Source organism: Kogia breviceps, chromosome 9 (genome assembly GCF_026419965.1).
Source record: "Kogia breviceps isolate mKogBre1 chromosome 9, mKogBre1 haplotype 1, whole genome shotgun sequence".
In the NCBI taxonomy this organism is placed as follows: Eukaryota; Metazoa; Chordata; class Mammalia; order Artiodactyla; family Physeteridae; genus Kogia; species Kogia breviceps.
The window spans coordinates 18,071,172-18,093,717 of record NC_081318.1 but is presented as its reverse complement, the minus strand read 5'-3'; the positions used below and the strand labels follow the sequence as shown (position 1 = coordinate 18,093,717).

General features: G+C 36.8%; 1 protein-coding gene across 4 annotated transcripts in view; it reads left to right on the top strand.

Moving 5' to 3' along the window:
- AGBL3 (AGBL carboxypeptidase 3) overlaps positions 1-22,546 on the top strand; it is a 62,399-nt gene that overhangs the window by 29,843 nt on the left and 10,010 nt on the right. The window contains exons 7-11 of one of the 4 annotated variants that reach the window (XM_067042093.1): positions 8,954-9,034; positions 9,629-9,783; positions 15,668-15,725; positions 17,123-17,188; positions 17,495-17,571. In XM_067042093.1, the coding sequence (XP_066898194.1) occupies positions 9,640-9,783; positions 15,668-15,725; positions 17,123-17,188; positions 17,495-17,502 (276 nt within the window). In that variant the 5' untranslated portion in view covers positions 8,954-9,034; positions 9,629-9,639 and the 3' untranslated portion in view covers positions 17,503-17,571. Of the gene's footprint in view, positions 1-8,953; positions 9,035-9,628; positions 9,784-15,667; positions 15,726-17,122; positions 17,333-17,494; positions 17,572-22,546 lie in introns of those variants that run through there. The other 3 variants (XR_010842077.1, XR_010842078.1, XR_010842079.1) reach the window with 3 other exon arrangements.

Below are 22,546 nucleotides of genomic sequence, written 5' to 3'. Positions count from 1 at the left end.
TGCACAAAAGATTTTAAGTTTAAATAGGTCCCATTTGTTTATTTTTGCTTTTATTGCCTTTGCTTTAAGAGATAAATCCAAAAAATATTGCTACAATTCAGGTCAGTGTGTTCTGCCTATGTTTTCCTCTAGGAGTTTTATGGTCAGTCTTAAATTTAGGTCTCTAATCCATTTTGACTTTATTTTTGTATATGGTATTAGTGAATGTTCTAATTTCATTCTTTAACATGTAACTGTCCAGTTTTCCCACCCCCACTTGGTGAAGAGATTCTTTTCTCCATTGTATATTCTTGCCTCCTTTGTCATAGATTAATTGAGCATAAGTGTGTGGGTTTATTTCTGGGCTCTCTGTTCTGTTCCATTGATGTATGTGTTTGTTTTTGTGCTAGTACCATACTGTTTTGATTACTGTGGCTTTGTAGTATCAGGGAAGTGTGATTCCTCCAGCTCTGTTCTTCTTTCTAAGATTGTTTTGGCTATTGAGTTTTTCATGTTTCCATACAAATTTTTAAAATATTTGTTCTAGTTCTGTGAAAAATGCCATTGGTATTTTGATAGGGATTGCATTGAATCTGTAGATTGCCTTGGGTAGTGTGGTCATTTTAACAATATTAATTCTTTTAATCTAAGAACACAGTATATCTTTCTGTTTGTGTCATGAAGACAAATTTTTAAAAGCCCTGAAGGTGACTAAGAGAGCATCAGGACCATTAACACCAATAGGTTTTAACAGGGCAGACGGCTTCCAATAGAGGCCATGGAGGTGAGCCGCCTGGAGCTGTGCACTGTGGTGTGGGCAGAGCCCGGACAGAGAGCCAGGCATGAGTAGCACCTTGCCAAGCTGTTGGCGTGCTACTGCCACCCCAGTGGGTCCAGAAGGCAGAGCTTTGGGGCAAGAGGATTATTCATGACCATTAAGATCTCACTGAATCTGCTTTACTAGGTTTTGAGCTTGCTTGGGACCCATCCCCCCATCCTTCTTTCCTTTTTCTCCCTTTTGCAATGGGAATGTCTTATCCTATGCCTGTCCCACAGTTGTATTTTGGAAGCACATAACTTGATTGGTTTCATGGGTTTACAACTGGACAGGAAATTTACCTCAGAATGAATCATATTTTGAATCTCAACCATATCTGATTTAGATGTTATTGAGATAAGATTTTGGAGTTTAGAGTTGATGCTGGAATTAGTTAAGACGTTAGGGGTTGTTGGGATGGGATGAATGAATTTTGCACGTGAGAGTGACATGAATCTGAGGGGATTAGGGGTGGAATGCTATGGTCTACATATTTCTGTCCCTCAAAAGTCATATGTTGAAATTATAATGCCCCATATATTATGGTACAAGAAAGTGGGGCCTTTGGGAGTTGATTATGTCATGAGGGCAGAGCCCTCTGAATGGGATTAGTGCCTTATAAAAGAGGCTCCAGAAAGATCCTTAGCCCCTTCTGCCTTGTGAGGATACAACAACCCAAAAGAAAGCTCTCATCTGACCATACTGGCACCCTCATCTCAACCTTCCAGCCTCTAGAACTATGAAAAATAAATGTCCCTTATTTATTAGCCACACTGTCGGAGGTATTTTGTTATAGCAGGTGAATGGACCAAGAAAGATGCTGTATTCATTTTCTATTGCTGAGTAACTAATTACCCCAAATCTTAGCAGCTTTAAACAACAAACATTTATTATCACATAGTTCCTGTGGGTCAGGAATCCAGGAGTGGCTTATCTGGGTTCCTTTATCTAAGGTCTCTGAAAAGACTGCAGTGAAGGTAGCCTAATCTCAGAAGCAGAATCCCATTACTTTTGCCATATACCATTCAGTAGAAGTAAGTCACTAGGTTTAGCCCAGTGACCTAGGATTACAGAAGGGTATGAATACTAGAAGATGGGGATCATCAGAGGTCATCTTAAAGATTGTCTACCCCAGATGTAAAAGCCATTACTTTGATTTGACCTTTGCCTCAAGGCTATGTTGAAGCCAACCTACAAATTCTACAATTTGGGGCTCTCTGTTTTCCCTCTCAATTCATTTTTTTATCCACATTTTTTGAGCTGATTTCCTTCTTGTAGCACACCTTATCAAATAAAGCTAGCAACAACCAACTCATAGTCTAAACTTTCTGCCTCAAAATCTCTTTGCCCAATGACTCAGTTCTGTTAAGTGTGAAAGACAGAAAATGTACCTGTCACAGAAGATAGTTTTACTAAATGTATCACCTCTACATAACTTGTGTTACTATTTTTCTAGGTTCCTATAACCACCTGTTGTTTTTCAGTCACAAAGCCAATGATTGCCACATAATTTAGGTTTTTATTAGGACAGCATTCTATCTCTAGGTATCAGTTTCAACACTATTCATATTTTATTCATTAAAACAAAATTCTCAGAATCTCAGTAGCTTATAATAGCAAATACCTATTTTCCTGTTCATGGATCATCTATGGCTCTACTGGGCTAATAGGGGATCAGTTGGACTTATATCCAGACTGTGGGTTGTTTCAGATCTATTCTACATTTCTTCCTCCCCCCACCCCAAGACCAGCAGCCAGTTAGGGTACGTTCTGCTCATGGTAAATCACAAGAGTTCAGGAGGGCATGCCAAACCATGAAAGTATGTTTAAAGTCCCTGTTTCTCATTCCACTGGCTAAATCAAGTCATATATCCAAAACTAACATCAATGGAGGAATAGGAAGGGTAAAAATTTGGGAACAATCCAGGGGGATCTATTCCTGGGGCAGGTACTAGAAGTGCAAAGGCCATGAGAAAGGAGCATGTCTGTCATCTTCTAGGAAGACCAAGGAGGCTAATCTGGGTAGAGAAGACTGAAAAAGGAGAACAGTGGTAAGAAATAAAGTGAGATAAGTGTTGGAAGTTGAGGGGGACAAATCATGTAAAACCTGGCTTAGGACTTCACTTTTTACTCTGAGTTTGGAGAGTTTTGGTCAGAGGAGTGACATGATGTGCTTTAAGTGTCAGCAAGGTCACTTTGGCTGTTGTTTTGAGAGTAGAATGATGAACCACAAGGGGAGACCATTTAAGGGGCTATTGCAGTTATCCAGGCAAGAAAAAGTGGTGGCTGGACCAAGGTGGTAGCCATAGAGAGGATGAGAAGTGATCAGATTTTAGATATATCTGACAGAGTCTAGAGAATTTGCTGATGGCTTGGGTGTGAGTTTGAACAATAAAAAGGAGAGCTAGAGGTCTCCCGAATTCCAGGCCTGAGCAACTGAAGATGGAGCTTCCACTTACTGACATGGGGACTATTTTCTTCTCTTCCTACTAAATCATGTTCTGAAGGTATGTATCAGGACTCCATCCATTGCAAGGAACAAAAAACTCTTTAAAAAAAATGGCTTAGCTAAAAGGGGAATTGGTTGGCTTAGTAAGGGAAAAAGTCTAGGGACAAGACTGGCTTTAGCCATGGCTTAAAATAAGGGGCTCAAAGGATATCATTAGGATTCAAAGTTTTTTCCCCATTTTAATGTCATTTCTGCCTTTTCTGGGTTGGTTCCATTCTCAGACTCTCCTCTCTTGCTGGCGAAATGGAATTCTAGCCTCACGTTCTGACAACTTTAAGTCTGGTAGATACCCTCTTTTTTCCAGTAGCCCCCTCAAAAATATAGAGTTTGATTCTTTTATTGTAGTAAAAATACACATAACGTTTACCATCTTAGCCATTTTTAAGTGTACACTTCAGTGGTATTAAGTACATTCACATTGTTGTACAACCATCACCACCATCCCATAACTCTTGTCATCTTCAAAAACTGAAACTCTATACCCATTAATAACTCCCCATTCTCTGCTCCCCTGGCCCTTGGAAACCACTGTATACTTTCTTTCTTCATGATTTTGACTACACTAAGTACCTCATATAAGTAGAATCATACAGTATTTGTCTTTTCGTGATTGGTTTATTTCATCTAGCATAATGTCCTCAAGGTTCATCCATGTTGTAGCATATTTCAGAATTTCTTTCTTTTATGAGTCTGAATAATATTCTACTGTATGTTTATACCACATTTTGCTAATCCATTCTTCCATCAATGGACACCAGGGTTGCTTCCACATTTTAGCTATTGTGAATAATGCTGCTATGTACATGATTGTACAGATGTCTCTTCAAGACGTTGCTTTTCATTCTCTTGGGTATATACCCCAAAATGAAATTGCTGGATCATATGGTAATTCTACTTTTAATTTTTTGAGGAACCTCCATACTGTTTTTCACAGCAGCTATACCATTTTACATTCCCACCAACAGTGCACACAGGCTCTGATTTTTCTGTATGCTTGACAGCACTTGTTATTTTCTGGGTTTTTTTGTTTGTTTGTTTGTTTGTTTTAATGGCCATTCTAACAGGTGTGAGATGATATCTCACTGTGTCTTTGATTTGCATTTCCCTAATGATTAGTGATATTGAGCATCTATTTGTATGCCTATTGGCCATTCATATATTTTCTTTGGAGAAATGTCTATTCAAGTACTTTGCCCATTTCTGAATTGGTTCGTTTATTTTTTGTTGTTGTTGAGTTTTAGGAGTTCTTTATATATTCTGGACATTAATCCCATATCAGGTATGTGATTTGCAACTATTTCTCCCATTCTGTATTTTGCCTTGTTACTCTGTGAATAGTGTCTGTGATGCACAGATTTTTTAAAATTTTCATTAAGTTCAGTTTGTCTATTTTTTTCTTTTTTAAACCTGTGCCTTTAGTGTTATATTACAAGATATCATTGACAAATCCAATGCCATGAAGCTTTTGCTCTATGTTTTCTTCTAAGATTTTTATTGTTTTAAGTATTACATTTAGGCCCTTGATCAATTTTGAGTTAATTTTTATATAAGGTGCTAGGTAAGGGTCCAACTTCATTCTTTTGCAAATCGATATCCAGTTTTCCCAGCACCATTTGGTGAAAGACTGTTCTTTCCCTGTTGAATGTTTTAGCACCCTGGTCAAAAATCACTTGACCATACATGCAAAGATTTATTCATGGGCTCTCTATTCTAGTCCATTAGTCTCTATGTCTGTCTTCATACCAGTACCACATTGTCTTGATTACTGTAGAAATGTAGTAAGTTTTGAAATCAGGAAGTGTGAACCCTCTAATTTCCTTCTCCCTTCTCCCTTCTCCCTTCTCAAGATTATTTTGGCATTCAGAGTTACTTGAGATTCCGTATAAATTTTAGAATGAATTTTTCTATTTTTGCAAAAAATATCATTGGGATTTTGCTAGGGATTGCACTGAATCCATAGATTGCTTTGGGCAGTATTGGCATTTTAATAATATTAATAAGTCTTCTAATCCATGAACAAGGGATGTGTTTATTTATGTCTTCTTTAATTTCTTTCAGCAATGTTTGTAGTTTCTGTTATACAATTCTTTCACCTCCTTGGTTAAGTTAATTCCTAACTATTCTATTCTTTTTGATGCTCTTGTACATGGGATTGTTTTTGTAATTTCCTTTCTTTTATTATTTGTTTATAGAAATGCAACTGTTTTTGTGTGTTGTTTGTATCCTGATACTTTGCTGAATTAATGTATCAGTTCAAACAGGTTTTTTGTGGACTCTAGGGTTTTAAAATATATCTGCAAACAGAGATCATTTTATTTCTTCCTTTCCAATTTGGATGCCTTTTATTTCTTCTTGCTTAATTGTTAGGGCTTGAACTTCCAATACTATGTTGAATGGAAGTGGTAAAAGCAGACATCCTAGCCTTGTTCCTGATCTTAGAGGAGGTGCTTTTTGGTCTTTCACCATTGAGTGTGATGTTTGCTGTAGGTTTTTTATAGGTGGCTTTTATTATGGTGAGGTAGTTTCCTTCTATGCGTAGTTTGTTGAGTTATTTTAAATCATGAAAGGGTGGTGAGTTTTGTCAGATGCCTTTTCTGCATCAATTGAGATGGTCATGTGTTTTTTTTCCTTCATTCCACTGATTTGGTGTATTACATTGATCAATTTTCATATGTTAAAACTATCTTTGCATTCCAGATATAAATTCTATTTGGTCATGGTGTAAATCCTTTTAATATGCTGCTTAATTTGGTTTGCTATTATTTTGTTGAGGATTTTTGCATCAGTGTTCATAAGGGATATTGGTCTATAGTTTTCTTGTAGTGTCTTTGTCTGGCTTTGGTGTCACAGTAATGCTGGCCTTACAGAGTGAGTTAGGAAATGTTCCTTCCTCTTCAGTTTTTTGGAAAAGTTTGAGAAAGATCAGTATTAGTTCTTTAAATATTTGGTGGAATTCACCAAAGAAACTGTCAGGTCCAGGGCTTTATTTTTGGTTGGGAGAATTTTGATTACTGATTCAATCTCCTCAACTAGTTATAGGTCTACTCATATTTTCTACTTCTTCATGAGATAGTCTTGGTAAGTTCTGTGTTTCTAGTAATTTGTCCATTTCATCTAGGTTATCCAACTTGTTGGCATACACTTGTTTGCAATACTCTCTTATAATCCTTTCTATTTCTGTAGAATTGGTAGTAATATCTCTACTTTCATTTCTGATTTTAGTAATTTAACTTTTTTCTTAGTCCATTTAGCTAAAGGTTTGTCAATTTTGTTGATCTTTTCAAAGAATCAACTTTTGGTTTCATTGATTTTCTCTAGTTTTTCTATTTTCTATTTCATTTATCTCTGCTCTAATCCTTATTACTTCCTTCCTCTTCTGTGGATTTAATTTTTTCTTCTTTTTCTAGTTCCTTGAGTTTAAAGTTAGGTTACTGACTTGAGATCTTTCATTTGTGCATGTGTTTATAGTTATAAATTTCTCCCTTAGCACTACTTTCACTGTGTCCCATAAATTTTGCTTTGTTGTATTTTCATTTTCATTCAACTCTCTAAGTATTTTCGAGTTTCTCTTGTGACTTCTTTGATTCATTGATTGTTTAGAAGTGTGTGTATAATTTCCACAATTTTTTGAACATTTTAGTTTTCCTTTTGTTATTTCTAACTTCATCCCATTGTGGTAAGAAAAGATACTCTGTATGATATCTATCTTTAAAAATCTATTAAAACTTAATTGGTGGCCTAACATATGTTCTGTCCTGGAAAATGTCATATATATATATATATATATGCACTTGAGAAGAATGTTTATTCTATTGTTGTTGGGTACAGTGTTCTGTATATGTCTGTTAAATTTTGATGGTTCATTGTGTTAAGTCCTTTTTCCTTATATATCTTCTCACTGGTCTCCCTATCGTAAGTGGGGTATTGAAGTCTCCTACTATATCGTAGAACTGTGTATTTCTTCCTTCCATTCTGTCAGTTTTTGCTTCATACATTTTGTTGGTCTGTCATTAGGTATGTAAATGTTTATAATTGTTATGTCTTCTTGCTGTATTGAATCTTTAATTAACATATCCTTTTTAAAGTAGTTTCTAGTAACATTTTTAAATTTAAAGTCTATTTTGTCAAATAGAGCCACTCCTGCCCTGTTTTGGTTATTATTTGCATAGAATATCTCTTTCCTTCCTTTCACTGTCAACCAGTTTGTGTCTTTGGATCTCAGTGAGTCTTTTATAGGCTGAATATAGTTGGATCATATGTTTTTATCCATTCTGACAGTCTCTGTCTTCTGATTGGAGAGTTTAATCCATTTACAATGAAAATAATTACTGATAAAAAGAGACTTCTGTCACTGTGCTGTTTTCTATATGCCTTATAGTATTTTTGTCCGTCATTTCCTGCATTCCTGTCTTCGTTTGTGTTTAGTTGATTTTTTTGTGGTGAAATGTTTAAATTCCATTCTTATTTCCTTTTGTATATATTCTGTAGGTCTTTTCTTTGTTGTCACCATGGGGATTACATTTAATATCCTGAAGTTATAACACTCTAATTTGAATTTACACCAGCTTAACTTCAAAACATACAAAAACTCTGTTCCTTTACAGCTGCACTCCTCCCACGCTTTAAGTTGTATATGTCACCAAATTATGTAGTTATATGTTGTGTGCCCAAAAACATAAACTAATAGTTCTTTAAGTGTATTAGTCTCTTAAATTATGTAATAAATAAGGTTTAGAGTTATAGACCAAAGTGACAGTAGTCTAATACTAATTTTATACTAATAAATGCTTTTTTTTCATCTTAAATCATGTAGACAACAAAAAATTCAGTTTGAAACTATTGTTACAGTAGTACTAGCTTTTATAATTTCCCGTATATTTAACTTCATTGAGAGCTTTATGCTTCAAGTTACTATCTAGAGTCCTTTCATTTCACCTTGCAGAAATCCCTTGGGCATTTCAAGGCATGTCAAATGGTCACAGACTTCCTCAGCTTTTGTTTCTCTGGAAATGTCTTAATTTCTACCTAACTTTTGAAGGACAGTTCTGCTGCTTTTTAGTTTTTGGGTTTTTTCCCTATTTTGCATTGTCGTCTGGCTTCCAAAGTTTCTGATGAGAAATCTGATAATGATCTTATTGAGGATCCCTTGCATGTAATAATTTGCTTCTCTCTTAATACTGTCAAAAGTCTCTGAAAGTTTATGTGACTTACTGTGGGTTTTTAAATTTCATCTTACTTGGAGTTCACTGAGCTTCTTTGATATTTACCTTCCTGTCTTTCATCAAATTTGGGAAGTTTTCAGGCATTATTTCTTCACTCCTTGGCATTTGTGGGTTGCTGACTTCTCCAGCTCTAAGGCTGGGATACATGAGGCAAAAAGAAAACACATGAAACTACTCACCATCATGCCCCTCTTCTGCTCCTGAAGTCCCTCATCATCTGCCGCCTTCTTTTCACCTTTTAGAGCCTCTTGTTTTTATTTGGGATGTAATACCCAGGGGTTTTAGTTGTACTTAGTGGAAAGAAGAGGATGAGTACTTCATCTTCGTAGAAGTGGAAGTCTTAAGATAGTTTTATGTCTGCATACATACATACTATCTTTGATATATTGATTAAATAATGATTTTAAATATGATTCTCTTACCTAGATAAAAAAAACAAGAAAAAACATCTGAAAACAAAGAAGGAAAGAAACTCTACCATAGCAAGCCATCAGAGAAGAGCAAGAGGTAAATATTCATTGATATGGTTGTTAACAGTCGTTGGGGAAAAAAACAAGAATAGCAAGTTATTTCCTCTTATACCCAGGAAGACTTCATGATTTTTCCCCAGGTAAAATTAATGATTAAAATTTTGCTCATATTATTTACTGTTTATAAAAATACAAAAGAATCTTGACAGATGAGAAGTGGGTCTTATTATGGTGCTATATTTAAATTTCACTTATACTTACCTTACTTGGAAAAGTATTTGAGGCATCTTACAAAGATGTATCCAGGATAGCAAGAAGAAATAAATTAAAACTAAGAAAAATTAATGGGAAAACAAGAGTATAAAATAGATGGTGCTGAGAGATTGCCTTCCATCATGATAGCATGAGGATCTCTGCAAACCCACTCACCAGCAAAAATCAAAGAAAATTATTTTTTTAAAAAAACAAAAATTTAAAGTTTCTGGAAATGGTCCTAAGGGCATACAGCAAATGAAAAAACATCTATTCAGGAAAATCTACTAAAATTGGGTACGAACAAAAAAACAACCAAAAAGAAACCAGTGAGAGACTGGGGCATTTGAATCAAGACTCTCCCCTCCCTGCCCCCCAGCTTCCAGCTCAATGATACTCCAGAAGAGTGCAGCCAAGGACACAGGGTCCGCTCTCCCCACAGATGCCAGCCAGAGGGCTATCTTCCCACGAAGGGCAGGGCTTGCGTATTTCTTATCCTGTCTCCAGCTGCCTGTTGTTGAAGCGAAGTTCCAGGTAAGTGCAGTCAGGAGGCGGGGGCTCCCTTCTTTCTACCCAGACCCCATTCTTGGAAAGAAGGCTCCACTTTGTATGCTACATCACTGAAAATATTTTGGTCCTAATCGCCTGTCTTGGATTTAAAGTGTTGGTTCCACACTGGAAGAGGCAAATAGAGGCAAATAGAGAAGACCTGAGGCTCCTGCCCTCCTCCCACCTACATCTTAGCTCCTAAAGTGGGTACCACTGAGAGAAGAGTGCCACTGTCCCCACTCTCAGCTCCAGAGACACATCAGAAATTCTGCCTAAGTGCATCAAGATGGCAGACTAGGAGGATGTGGAGCTCACCTCCCCTCAAAAACACATCTATATGTGGAACAATTCTCACAGAAAACCAACTGGAAACTGGCAGAAGATCTCTTATACAACCAAAGCTGCAAGAAAGAGCCCCATGTCACTGGGTAGGATGGTAAAAAAAAGGCAATAGGACACAAGACGCCCCTGGGAGGTATCTGTGAAGGAGGGAGGGTCCACACAGGCAAGCCCTCACCCTGGGAACCCCCTGACTGCTAGGAACGCCACCAGGACAGACAGAGGGACTGGAAGGGCCTGGACCGTGATCTCAAGGTGTGTGCATGTGCTGGCTTGCTATCAGTCAGGGCAGAAAGAGACCAGAGCTGATGGCTGCCACTTCTTCACACTCCCCAGCCTGAAGCACATGCCGGGTGGGGCAGCTAGTATGTGCGGTGGCTAGGCACTGAATCTCAGGTTTAATGTGCCCTGGGAGTGAACTCAGTCTAGCTGCACAGAGACAGCCTGGAGAGTCTGGGGTGTGGCCCAGGCCACACCTCAGAGCCCATTGTCAGTACCTGCACTGCAGAGCGTAAGTCTGCCATTGAAGCCCATCATCAGCACATGCGTGGTGGGGCACAGGCACGGCGGCCGCGGACTTTGTTGGCATACGCACCAAGTGGCATCACAGAATCGCATGTCTCTGGCAGACAGCCCCTGGGGAGGAATACACAGCGGTTCCTTTCCCTGTGAGAGTGCTCTGCTTCTTCCCACCTCACACCCCAGCTTGGAGCTGGACTGTGGGTGGACAGGTCCTGGGAGAGCAGCCCCAGGCAGCAGCACAATGACCTCAATTCCTGCAGCCACAACACCCCAGCTCCCAGCACCCGCCTAGCACTAGGTCTGGGATAAACACAATGGAGAAACGGACAAGACCTTGGGCTGCTTCTGGGAAGAACTGTGGATGCCTTCAATGGTGGCACATAGGTTTGCTATGACTACATGGGCCTCACTTGCTTCAGCGCTCACCTCCTTTGCAACAGAGCACATACTTAAGGGCAACAGAGTCTTACTGAGCCCAACCCTCAGGGCTTCTACTCCAACAACCAGGGAGCAGACCCCACCCCCAGCAGGGCTCTGACAGCCACAGAGCAACGAGGAGGCCCCACCCAAAATCCAGTGCAGGCTCTGGACAACACCCCACCAATCCCATCCCCTATCAAGGGGATAATGGCCAGCATACTCTAAGGAAAGATGTGGCTAGCATCCATACCAAAACTAGCCCTCACACCAAAAATATTGAACTCACACAGTCTATACAGGGACACTCTCACATAAAAGCACCCCTTTAAGACCACAGTAGATAGCCGTTTATTCCTCCTAAATTCAGAGACAGAGAAAGTTAAGTAAAATGAAAAAGAAGGAGAGGAACTGTTCCCAATTTAAAAAATAAGAGATATCCCCTGAATAAACAAATCATGAAACAGACCTCAGTGGTCTACTACACCCTGAGTTCAAAAAGGAGGTAATAAAAATGCTAAAGGAATTAAGAAAGATTATCAATAGAAAGGCAGATCACTGTAACAAGGATCTAGAAACTATAAAAAGGAACCAGTCAAAATTAGATAAGTCAACTGCCAAGATAAAAACCAATCTACAAGCAATGAATAGCAAACTAAGTGTCACAGAAGAATGAACAAGTGATCTGGAAGACAGAATAATGGAAATCAATCAGTCAGAACAGCAGACAGAAAGACAAATGAAAAAAGAAAAGTGAAAGCAATATACGAGATCTATGGGATAATATAAAGCATGCCAACCTACACATAATATTGGTTCCAGAAGGAGAAGAAAGAGAGAAGGGGATCTAAAATGTATTTGAAGAAATTATGGCTGAAAACTTCCTGAAATCTAAAGAAGGAAACAGATATCCAGGTACAGGAAGCACAGAGGGTCCCAAAGAAGATGAATACAAACAGCCCCACACCAAGACATATTGGAATTAAAATGGCAAAAGATAAAGAGAGGATTTTAAAGGCAGGAAGAGAAAAGCAGTCAGTTACAAGGCAACCCCCATAAGACTATCAGCTTATTTCTCCACAGAAACTGTGCAGGTCAGAAGGCAGGGGCATGATATATTCAAAGTCCTGAAAGAGAAAACCCTGCCCACTGGGATACTCTACCCAGCAAGATTATAATTTAGAATAGGAGGAGAGAGAAAGAATTTCTCAGACAAGCAAAAACTAAAAGAATACAGCAATACTAAGCCTAACCTAAAAGAAATATTGAAAGGTCTTCTCTAGATAGAAAAGAAGCAAGTATCTATAGGAAAGGGAAAATCACAATAGGAAAGGCAAATATATACAAGGATTGAAGATCACTTAAATAAGTCAGTACATAGATTAAAAAACAATCCCAAAAAATTGTAAAAATTATTAAAACTACAAAGGATAAGGATGAGGATGTAAAATAGGACATCAAAATCACAAAATGTAGGGAATGGGAGTATAAAAATGAAGATCTTTTAGAATGTGTTTGAACTTGTATGACTATCAGTTTAAAGCAAGTAGATATAGTTACGGTTAACATGTTTGAAAACCAGGGTAACCAAACATCAAAAAGGTACAATACAGTCACAGAAACCCAAAAGAAAGGAACTCAAGCATAATACAAAAGAAATCCATCAAACCACAAAAGGGAAAACAAAAAAGAAATGAACAAAGAAGTACAAAAACTGGAAAACAAGGTTTAAAATGGCAATAAGTACATACCTATCAATAATTACTTTAAATGTCAATGGACTAAATTCTCATCAAAAGACACAGAGTGGCAGATTGGAAAAAAAAATCAAGAACCTACAATATGCGGCTCACAAGTACAATATGCTGCCTACAAGACTCACTTTAGGGCAAAAGACACACAGGTTGAAAGTGGGGGGATGGAAAAGGATATTTCATGCAAATGGAAACAATAAGAAAGCAGGGGTAACAATACTTGTATCAGACAAAGTAGACTTTAAAACAAAGTACTTTTTAAAACATAAAGACAAAGAAGGACATTATATAATAATAAAAGGAGCAATACAAGAAGAGGATATTACACTTGTTAACATAAATGTACCCAATATAGGAGCACCTAACTACATAAAACAAATAGCAGCAGACATAAAGGAAGAGATTGACAGGAATACAATAATAATAGGAGACTTTAACACCCCACTGACATCAATGGACAGACCTTCTAGACAGAAAATCAGTAAGGCAACAGAGATGCTAAACGACACAACAGACCAAATATTTTTCCTTGGTCAGGGGAACCAGGTAAAACAGATAGCTCCTAATGTCTTCCCAAAATAAATGACTTAATTTGCAACAGATCCTGGAGAAATTCAAGCTTAACAGCATTCTCAGAAACAGTAGAAGTAGAGTAAAAGGCAATTCGGAGAAGATTGGCAGATCCATTGGATAAACAGGCTAAACTTGTAGGCTGGCTAGTTCTCCAGAGAGAACTGCAGGGAGGGGAACAGCTGGGAGGAGTCTGAGGTGGCATCAGAACAAATCTGAAACCCTGACCTGGGAAACTATTCCTTCAAAGGAGCCCAAATTTGATTGGATTAGTCTATAGAGCAATTTATGCTCCAGGGCACTGTTGAAAACAGTAGATCTATCAGCCAGAAATTAGTGGAACTTAACAGCGGGGTGTGATCAGGGAAGGTGTCGAAGACAACCCTGCCCAAACCGGTGCCTTCCCAGAGAGAACGGGGCACAACCCAGTCTGCATCCCTCAGGGAGCAAATGAGAGGTTTGACACTTCAGGGGTACCAGCCAGTCACTAAAGAAACAAATAGGTAAATAACAACAAATAGCTCCAGAAGGTATGGAAGGGGTAGCAGGGAAAGGTTAGTACCCAGGGTTCAACAGAATTGTCTAGTTGGGAAATAAGCCTGACAAACACAGATGAAGGACAACATCCCTAGTTGATGGGATCCAAAAAATCACCCTTGGATCCAATCAATCAATCTTTCAAGCATCTGTTACCTGCAGAGAGCCCGGAAGTTGAAGACCTGAGTACCAGACTTAGAAGATTTCTACTCAGATATTTCTGGAGTTAATAACAGTGATCCAGTGGGAAATTTAAAGTTAGCAGTCACAAGTTCATTCAGCAGATACTGAGCACCAGATACACTGTCATCTGCTAAATGTGGATTGAATTAATGGAATCTAATCTCCCAAGAACTTCTGAAATTTTTTCTCTTTTCCTCCTTTATTATTTTCTAATAATCTTTGGCAAAAAGAGTGAACAGTATCACCTTAACTGAGGTTAATTCCTGAGGTCAACTTAAGTTCATGCTCTTGAACTATTTCTTAAATGATTGCTTGTTAAGATATCAGTATATCCCCCCCAAAAATTAGAGTATTTTAGTTAACTTTATTTCCTACCAGGATACTTTCAATAATTAATTTTGCAGACTTTAAGCAAAAACAAATAATTATAGATTACTGTGATTAGAATTTATAGAATCACATTCATAAGGACACTGGCCAAGTGATTTTCTGTGAGATAAATATAATAGTTTATTATGGTTCATAGCATTATTTCAATCAAAGGAAGAGGGCTAAAAATGACATCAAGAGTTCATTGAATCAAGTCTTACTACAAGTGAATTTTTTTCAGCCTAATTTCACCCCTTGTCTCTCCATATTCTTTATAATGATTATATAATATTGCTACTTTTAACTTTCTGTAATTTTTTCTAGAATATTTCCTTTGCTCTCTCCCTTCAACAATCAAGTTTTGATTTTTACAGTTCCCTCCCATTTTCATCCTGATTATGTCAATTTTATCTAAAAAGAGGATTTTAGCTTTTAACTATTTCATAGTCTACTTTTTATCATGAGTTGGTATGCATTACATCTTGGCAAAATGTTTTCAGTTCTTTTCTCAGGCCCTTTTGGAAAATTCTTTCTAATATCCACATAGCACAGATACAGAAACAAAAGTTGGGAATCATTTAAAATGTTTTCACAATCACATAATGATTTGTAGACTACTCAAGATTAGCAGTCACAATTCTATGGTGTTTTGTGTCTCTTTTAGTCCAACTGGGTCATATTGGCAAGTATCTCAAGATAGACAGCAATGTCATGTATATGATCTTTCTTACTCTGAACTTTTTTACAAGCTACAAGAAAATATGTTTTCAACTTTTCTATATAAACAGTTTTGTAATTGCTTATACCTTTTCATACAATTTTATATAGTTTCACTCATTTCACACTTATCTTGCTAAATCTTTATTCTTCTCATTAAGTGAGATTATAAGCATACATTTTTGTCTCTTTCTCATCATAAATAAGTTCTATATGAAGTAAAAATTTCAAACTCCCTTTAATGCCAAAATACAATATTAATATTTTCTTTTATCATTGTTGTAGAAGAAAAGTAGTGTTGCGAAAGATAGAAGGCTGATTTAAAAGATTATTTTTGTCCATTCTAAATCTATGAGGATAAAATGAGAAATGTTGAAAATTACGATAAATCATAGAAAATATACCTCATTTTCATGTTTATAATATAGTACTGCTTTCCTTCTGGTTCTGTGTTCCATTAGGTTTGTGAAAAAGGACATTTAGTTCAAAGACACAAAGAATCAAATTCTGATGTGACAGGTAATGTTCTGCTTTTACCCTCTCATAAACAAGTAATTCATTTCCTCAACAAACACTTTTTTGTGCTACAGCTTTGAGGTTATCACTGTGCTTTGTGCTAGGGATATTAAGAATATACTGTACCATTTCTTATTCCCAGGAACTCATCTTTTAATAGGAGGAGACAAACAAATAAACAAGTTAAGTGCAGTGTTACAGGTGCAATGCCTATAGTCTGGACAGGGTTCCAAGGGAGCACAGAGAAGGGAGGGTCAGTTAGACTGGAGGGTTGGATTGAGTGGTCCCTGTACTTGAGAGATATCGCCGATTTGAAGGATTTTTCTCAAAACAGAATATAGGGATTTTATGTTTTAAAAAACATCTTGGTCCTTTTGTGATGAGCCAGGAGAGAAATTAAATTTTGGATTATTCATTTGCTTCTATAGGAATCTACTAAGTCTAACATAAATCTCTGAATCTCTAACATTTCTGGTATATTTTTTTCTTAATTTTTATCTCATTATCTTTACTTGAGGTCCTTTGAAAAATATTCACAAAATTTAAACACTATTTTAATTTTGTCTAAAATACTTCATTAATTTTATGTGTATGTATTAATTTTTATACATTTATACCACACTTTCAAAAAGAATTTCAGGTAACTTAATTAAAAGTATATATACAAGTACATAAATCCACTTAGTTTGTGATACAGCAGGCTAATTAAAAATAGAAATGAAAGTAAGAACCATACCTAGGAAAGGAGAGAATTTTATTATAATTAAGATGGTTACTTCACTGAACTTTAAATTATTCTTTCTCATAGTGATAATCCAAGCAAAATCAGTCACTTTTTATATGTAACTTTTATATATTCTTCTGTTAAATTTAATGTCAGAAATATTTTAGACTTTTTTCTATACACATACACTCCATGTTAATTAATCACAGGTTATAATTAATCCTCATGTTTTTTTGTAACCTATGTTTTCCTTTAAAAGTACAGGATATTATTAACTTCTTTACATGTTAATAAATGGTGGCAAAGTATTCCATTGTATTAGTGAACCTTTATTTAGCCACCCCCACTGTTAAACACTTTTTTCTGTTGTAAACAACAATGAAGATGTTTAACTCCCTATTTGTGTATATTCTTAATTATTTATTTATAATAGATTCCTAGAAAGGAACTGCTGACCCAAAGAGTATGAACATTTTTTAGACCTTACTATAAATAGCAAAAATGCAACAAAAATCATATAAGTTTGAGAACTGTTTGTATTAATTTCATTGAGCTAAACTACTATTTACATATTATCTGCTAGCATTTTTCATTTAGAAAAAGATAAAAATATGAAATGTAAAAGAGTCAATGAACTATTTTCATGCTACTAATGAACTTTTACCATCTTTTCTAGATACAAGGCCAGATATATCAGATGACTATACATTTGATTATTTCAGAAGACAGTTCCCTAATCAAGGTTTGTGCATAAGATGGGAATACAGACAGTTATGAGTGGTCACCTATCATCTGAACGTAAGCTATTTAATATGTGTCTGGTCAAGATTTGCACGTAAGAAACTAGAAGACTATTTTCAAATCAGACAGACAAAGAACAATTCACCTTCCCAGAAATTCTGAATCTCAAATTTTTATTTTTCTCTCTAATTCTAGAAATATAAAAGACAGTAGAACTTCCTTATATGTCAACTGGATTTCTTGTAATTTTACCAAGTCAAAAAAAATAAATATTATTCATCTCATTGTCTAATCTTTTCATTCCCAGCTCATTGAATCTGAAAGCAGAGAGAAACCTTGAGAGCACCCTACTCTCACCCCCTACTGACGACAGGACCCAGGCGCATCCCACTTTTGAACGACTACACTTGGTGACAAGTAGTTTACCAAACTGCAGTCACTTCATTCCATTGTTAGAGAGCAGTGTTCTTTTTATGTTGAGTTAAAAGCATATGTCCCTATAAATTTAATTCACCTCTTTAATAATACAAAGCAAAAAAGAATAAAAAGACCTTAAAGGTAAACATTTCTGACCAACTCATTTTCCCTAATTCTCCACATGACAGATCATAATTTTTTTTTTTTTTTTGCGGTATGCGGGCCTCTCACTGTTGTGGCCTCTCCCGTTGCGGAGCACAGGCTCCGGACGCTCAGGCCTAGCGGCCATGGCTCACGGGCTTAGTTGCTCCGCGGCATGTGGGATCTTCCAGGACCAGGGCACGAACCCGTGTCTCCTACATCGGCAGGCAGATTCTCAACCACTGCGCCACCAGGGAAGCCCCCATAAATATTTTTTAAAGCTATCATTTCCCTGACACTTTCCTTCCATTTCTTTCAGCCATCCATAATATGATTCCCTTTACTATTATATTTTACTGTTTTCTGTCACTATTCAAGCTTGAATGAAACTGAACACAGTATTGCAGATGTCATCTAACTAGGACAGCCATTCCTTGGTATCTGTGGGGGACTGGTTCCAGGAACCCCACAAATAGCAAAATCTGAGGATGCTCAAGTCCCTTATATAAAATGACGCAGTATTTGCATATAACCTATGCATATCCTTCAGAATCTCTAGATTACTTATAATACCTGTACAATGTAAATGCTATGTAAAAAGCTGCCAGTGCACAGAAAATTCAAGATTTGCTTTTTGGAACTTCTTGGAATTTTTTTCCTACTATTTTTGATCCACAGTTGGTTGAATCCGCAGATGCAGAACCCATGGATATGGAAGCCTGACTGTATACAATAAATTATCATTCTCATTTGTTTCTTTCTAGATACCAGATTTCCATTAATGCAGTCTAAGATTACATGTTTTTCTGAAAATTATCCTAAAATATTGACATATTGGATTTACAAATACTCAAACCTATAAAGTTTTATTTTCATATTGCCACTTCTAACTTACGTCTCCTCCATTCTCTACTTCTTCAATTTTGGTTTGATATTTTGGTCCAGTGTACTGAGCCTTAAATTTATTCCTGTTAAACTAAGTCTTCTTAGATTCAGCCTTTCATGAACTTGATCTTGATTATGTCATATCGTTGTACCATATACATGTGTATATACCTTATACATATATACAATATATAAATACATATCTATACATATATCTGACCTCTTGTCAAAGCTTCAGCTTCTTTATCTGTATATGTCTTCACTTAAATGTCCCTTATAGCCAAATTCAAATTCATCTAATCCCACATTGAATGCTGTTCCTTCTGTATTCACTATAATAACTTTGGTAGCAGTACTATCTACATAACTACCCAAGCTAGAAACCTAATAGTTATCTTTTTTTCTTCTTTAATTCCACCACTCATATCTAGATAGCCACTGAATCCAACTGATTTTACCACATAATCCCTCTTGTCTCTACCTTAACTACCATCATTCTTTTCAGTGCTTATTTATCAGAAGCACTTTAGATTTCTAAGTGGTCTCCTTGCCACCAATATTGTCATCCTAATTCCACCTCTCATACTACCATAAAAGCAATTTATCAAAAACAGAAATCTGATTAATGCCACTACCTAAAGCCTTTCAGTAACTCCCAGTTTTCTAACAGTGGTTGAAGTTGGCACAATCCTGAGAAATTTGTTCTAGGCTCTCTCTTTTCAATTTTTTTTCAACTTTTAATTTTTAAATAATTTCAAGAATAGTACAAAGAGCTATATCTACCCACCTACATAGCTGTATTTTCCCCCCAATCCATTTTTGGTAGACATAATGCTCCTTCATTCCTAAAGAGCTTTAGCATGTATTTTCCAAGAACAAGAACATTCTCTTACATTAAAATAAGGAAATTCAACTTTGATACAATACTCCTTTGTATCATATACTGTAGTTAAATTTTGCCGAATGTACCAATGATGTCCTTTAGGGCAAAACTTCTCCCTGACTGAGGCTCACAGATTGCATTTAATTGCCATATCCCTTTATTCTCTTCTAATTTGGAACATCTGCTCAGCCCTTCTTTGTCATTCACAGCACTGGCACTGTGAAGATTATGGGCCAGCAGTCTTACAGAATGTCTGGTTTTAAAATTTTAGAATTATCTGGGGACTTTATGATAATCCCAGCTTTGAATTCTAGGTTGGCCTTTGTTGTCAACCCCCAAATCTGCATTTTTAATAAGGTACCATAGATAATCCTGATGTTGATGATCTGCTCTTTTCGACTCACCGCATTGGGAACTATAGTGAAGAGTCGGTGGGAGGCCAAGCATTTGGGACCCAGCCCGTCCAACCCTTATTCATCCTGAGTAGCTTTCATGTAAGAGTTTTCTTTCAATAATGGTCTGTTACTTTAAAAACAAACAAAAATTTTTTTGACTACCACTAGCTGCATCAGAGAAACCAAGTTCCCTAACATGGCGTACAAGACTTCCAGTGAACTGGCCCCTGACTGCCTCTCCAGTTTTACCTCTTGCCATCCTCTGCCTTTTCCTTTACACTTCAGCAATATGATCTTCTTGTGGCCTCAAAGTACATCAGTCTTCTCACCTCCTTGCCTTTGCTCATTCTGTCTTCTCTGCCTGAAACATAATTCTCCCTCTTCAACTAGATAAGCTACTCATCATTTAAGGAGTAGGTATCAAAGTGTAATAAGACGCATATACAGTTCATTACAATAAGAGTGAGACAGACTGAGTGACAGACTGAGTGATAATGATATGCTCAAAATGTAATAAGACTCATTATACAGTTCACTACAATAAGAGTGAGATAGAGTGAGTGATAGTGATATGCTCAAAATGTAAGAAGACTCATATACACTTCATTACAGTAAGAGTGCGATAGACTGAGTGATCATGATATGCACAAATTGCTCTGGTTGCTCAGAGAAGGGGATGTAATCCAGCCTGGAAATCTCAGGGAATGTTTTCCTGAAGGAACTGATCCTTAAATTATGATCATGATTATGATGGAGTCTTAAGTGATAAGTTAGGCATTTAGCAGCAAGAGGAGAGTCACTTCCTTGAATTCTTAAAAGATTAATGTCAGTGGTTCTGTGATCTTATTTATATGAAAATTCTATTCTTACTTGAGATGAACTATGTCTGGGACTGAAGACAAGGCATTCAGAGCCTTTTGACTCCTGACATCTCTCACCAGTATTTATTCTCCCCTGTCTAAACAGAAGATAATGCTATTCAATAGAAAAGACAGGTGCAATAGAGGAGCTGAGGGACTCTGCTCTCTGTCATCCATCAGTATTTTAAAATAATCCCAGCAGAACAAATCTAAACATTATTTGATATATTTTCATTCTGAATATAGCTAAGTAAAATTTACTTCTTTTTGTCAATATTACTTCATATCTGCGTTCATCTGGTATTTAGCCTTCCTGATACTATTCTCCTGTGGCTCAGTCACTCTCCTATAATCCTCCTTTGTTACATAATCTCCTTTCCATCTTAGTTCATGTTCTTTTAAAAATCTGATGTTTATCTGCTTCACAGAGGTCTCAATATACTAGTCGATGACTGTGCTAGATACTGGGCTACAATGGAAAATAAAATATAGTCTGTTCTCAAGAAGCAGAGAGAGTGGCAAGTAAACAGACAGTAGAAATATAATGGGATAAATGCTACTTACTGTGCTATGATATTATACAGGAGTTGTTTGGGGATAAGGGAGTATCAGAGAAAGTTTCTCAGAAAAGGTAACTGTTACAGTTCCAGGGGCCAAATAAATAAATAGTATTTTTTCTTTACCAAGTTTTGAATCTATTAAAAATTAAGACAAAAGAGTAGGACAAAATACTAGCAAACCGAATCCAGCAACATATAAAAAGCATTATACACAGTGACCAAGTAGGATTTATCCCAGAAACGCAAGGCTGGTTTAACATATGAAAATTATCCACCTCCAAGAGTAATGAAAATAAAAACAAAAATAAACCAAGTGGGGCTTCCCTGATGGCACAGTGGTTGAGAGTCCACCTGCCAATGCAGGGGACACGGGTTTGTGCCCCGGTCCGGGAAGATCCCACATGCCGTGGAGCGGCTAGGCCCGTGAGCCATGGCCGCTGGGCCTGCGCGTCCGGAGCCTGTGCTCCGCAACGGGAGAGGCCACAGCAGTGAGAGGCCCGCGTACCGCAAAAAAAAAAAAAATTCCACAGCTAATATCATAGTTGATGGTACAAGACAATGCTTTCCCCCTAAGATCAGGACGAAGACAGGGAGGTCTACTCTCAATATTTCTATTTGACATAATGGAGGTTTAGGCAGGGCAGTTTGGAAAGAAGAATAAATACAATGCATCCAGACTGGAAAGAAGTAAAACTACCTCTATTTGCAGAACACATGATCTTGTATGTAGAAAATCCTAAGGAACATACATACACACACACACACACACACAACCTACTAGAGCTAATAATCAGTTCAGCAAGGTTGCAAGATAGAAAATCAACATGCAAAACTCAGTTGTAATGGGTGAATTGTATGGTATGTGAATTAGATCTCAATAAATCTGTTGTAAAAATCAATTGTATTTCTATATACTAGCAATGAACACTCTGAAAATGAAATTAAGAAAACAATTCCATTTACAAAGCATCAAAAAGAATAAAATACTTAGAAATAAATTTAACAAAAACAGTGTAATACTTGTACACTGAAAAGTACAAAACACTGTTGAAATATATTAAAGAAGATTTAAATAAATGGAAAGATTCCCCCACATTCAGGAATCAGAAGACTTGTTAATATGGCAACACTCACCAAATTGATACACAGATTCAATGCAGTCCTATGAAAATCTCTGCCGAAACAGAAATTACAAGCTAAACCTAAAATGCATAGGAA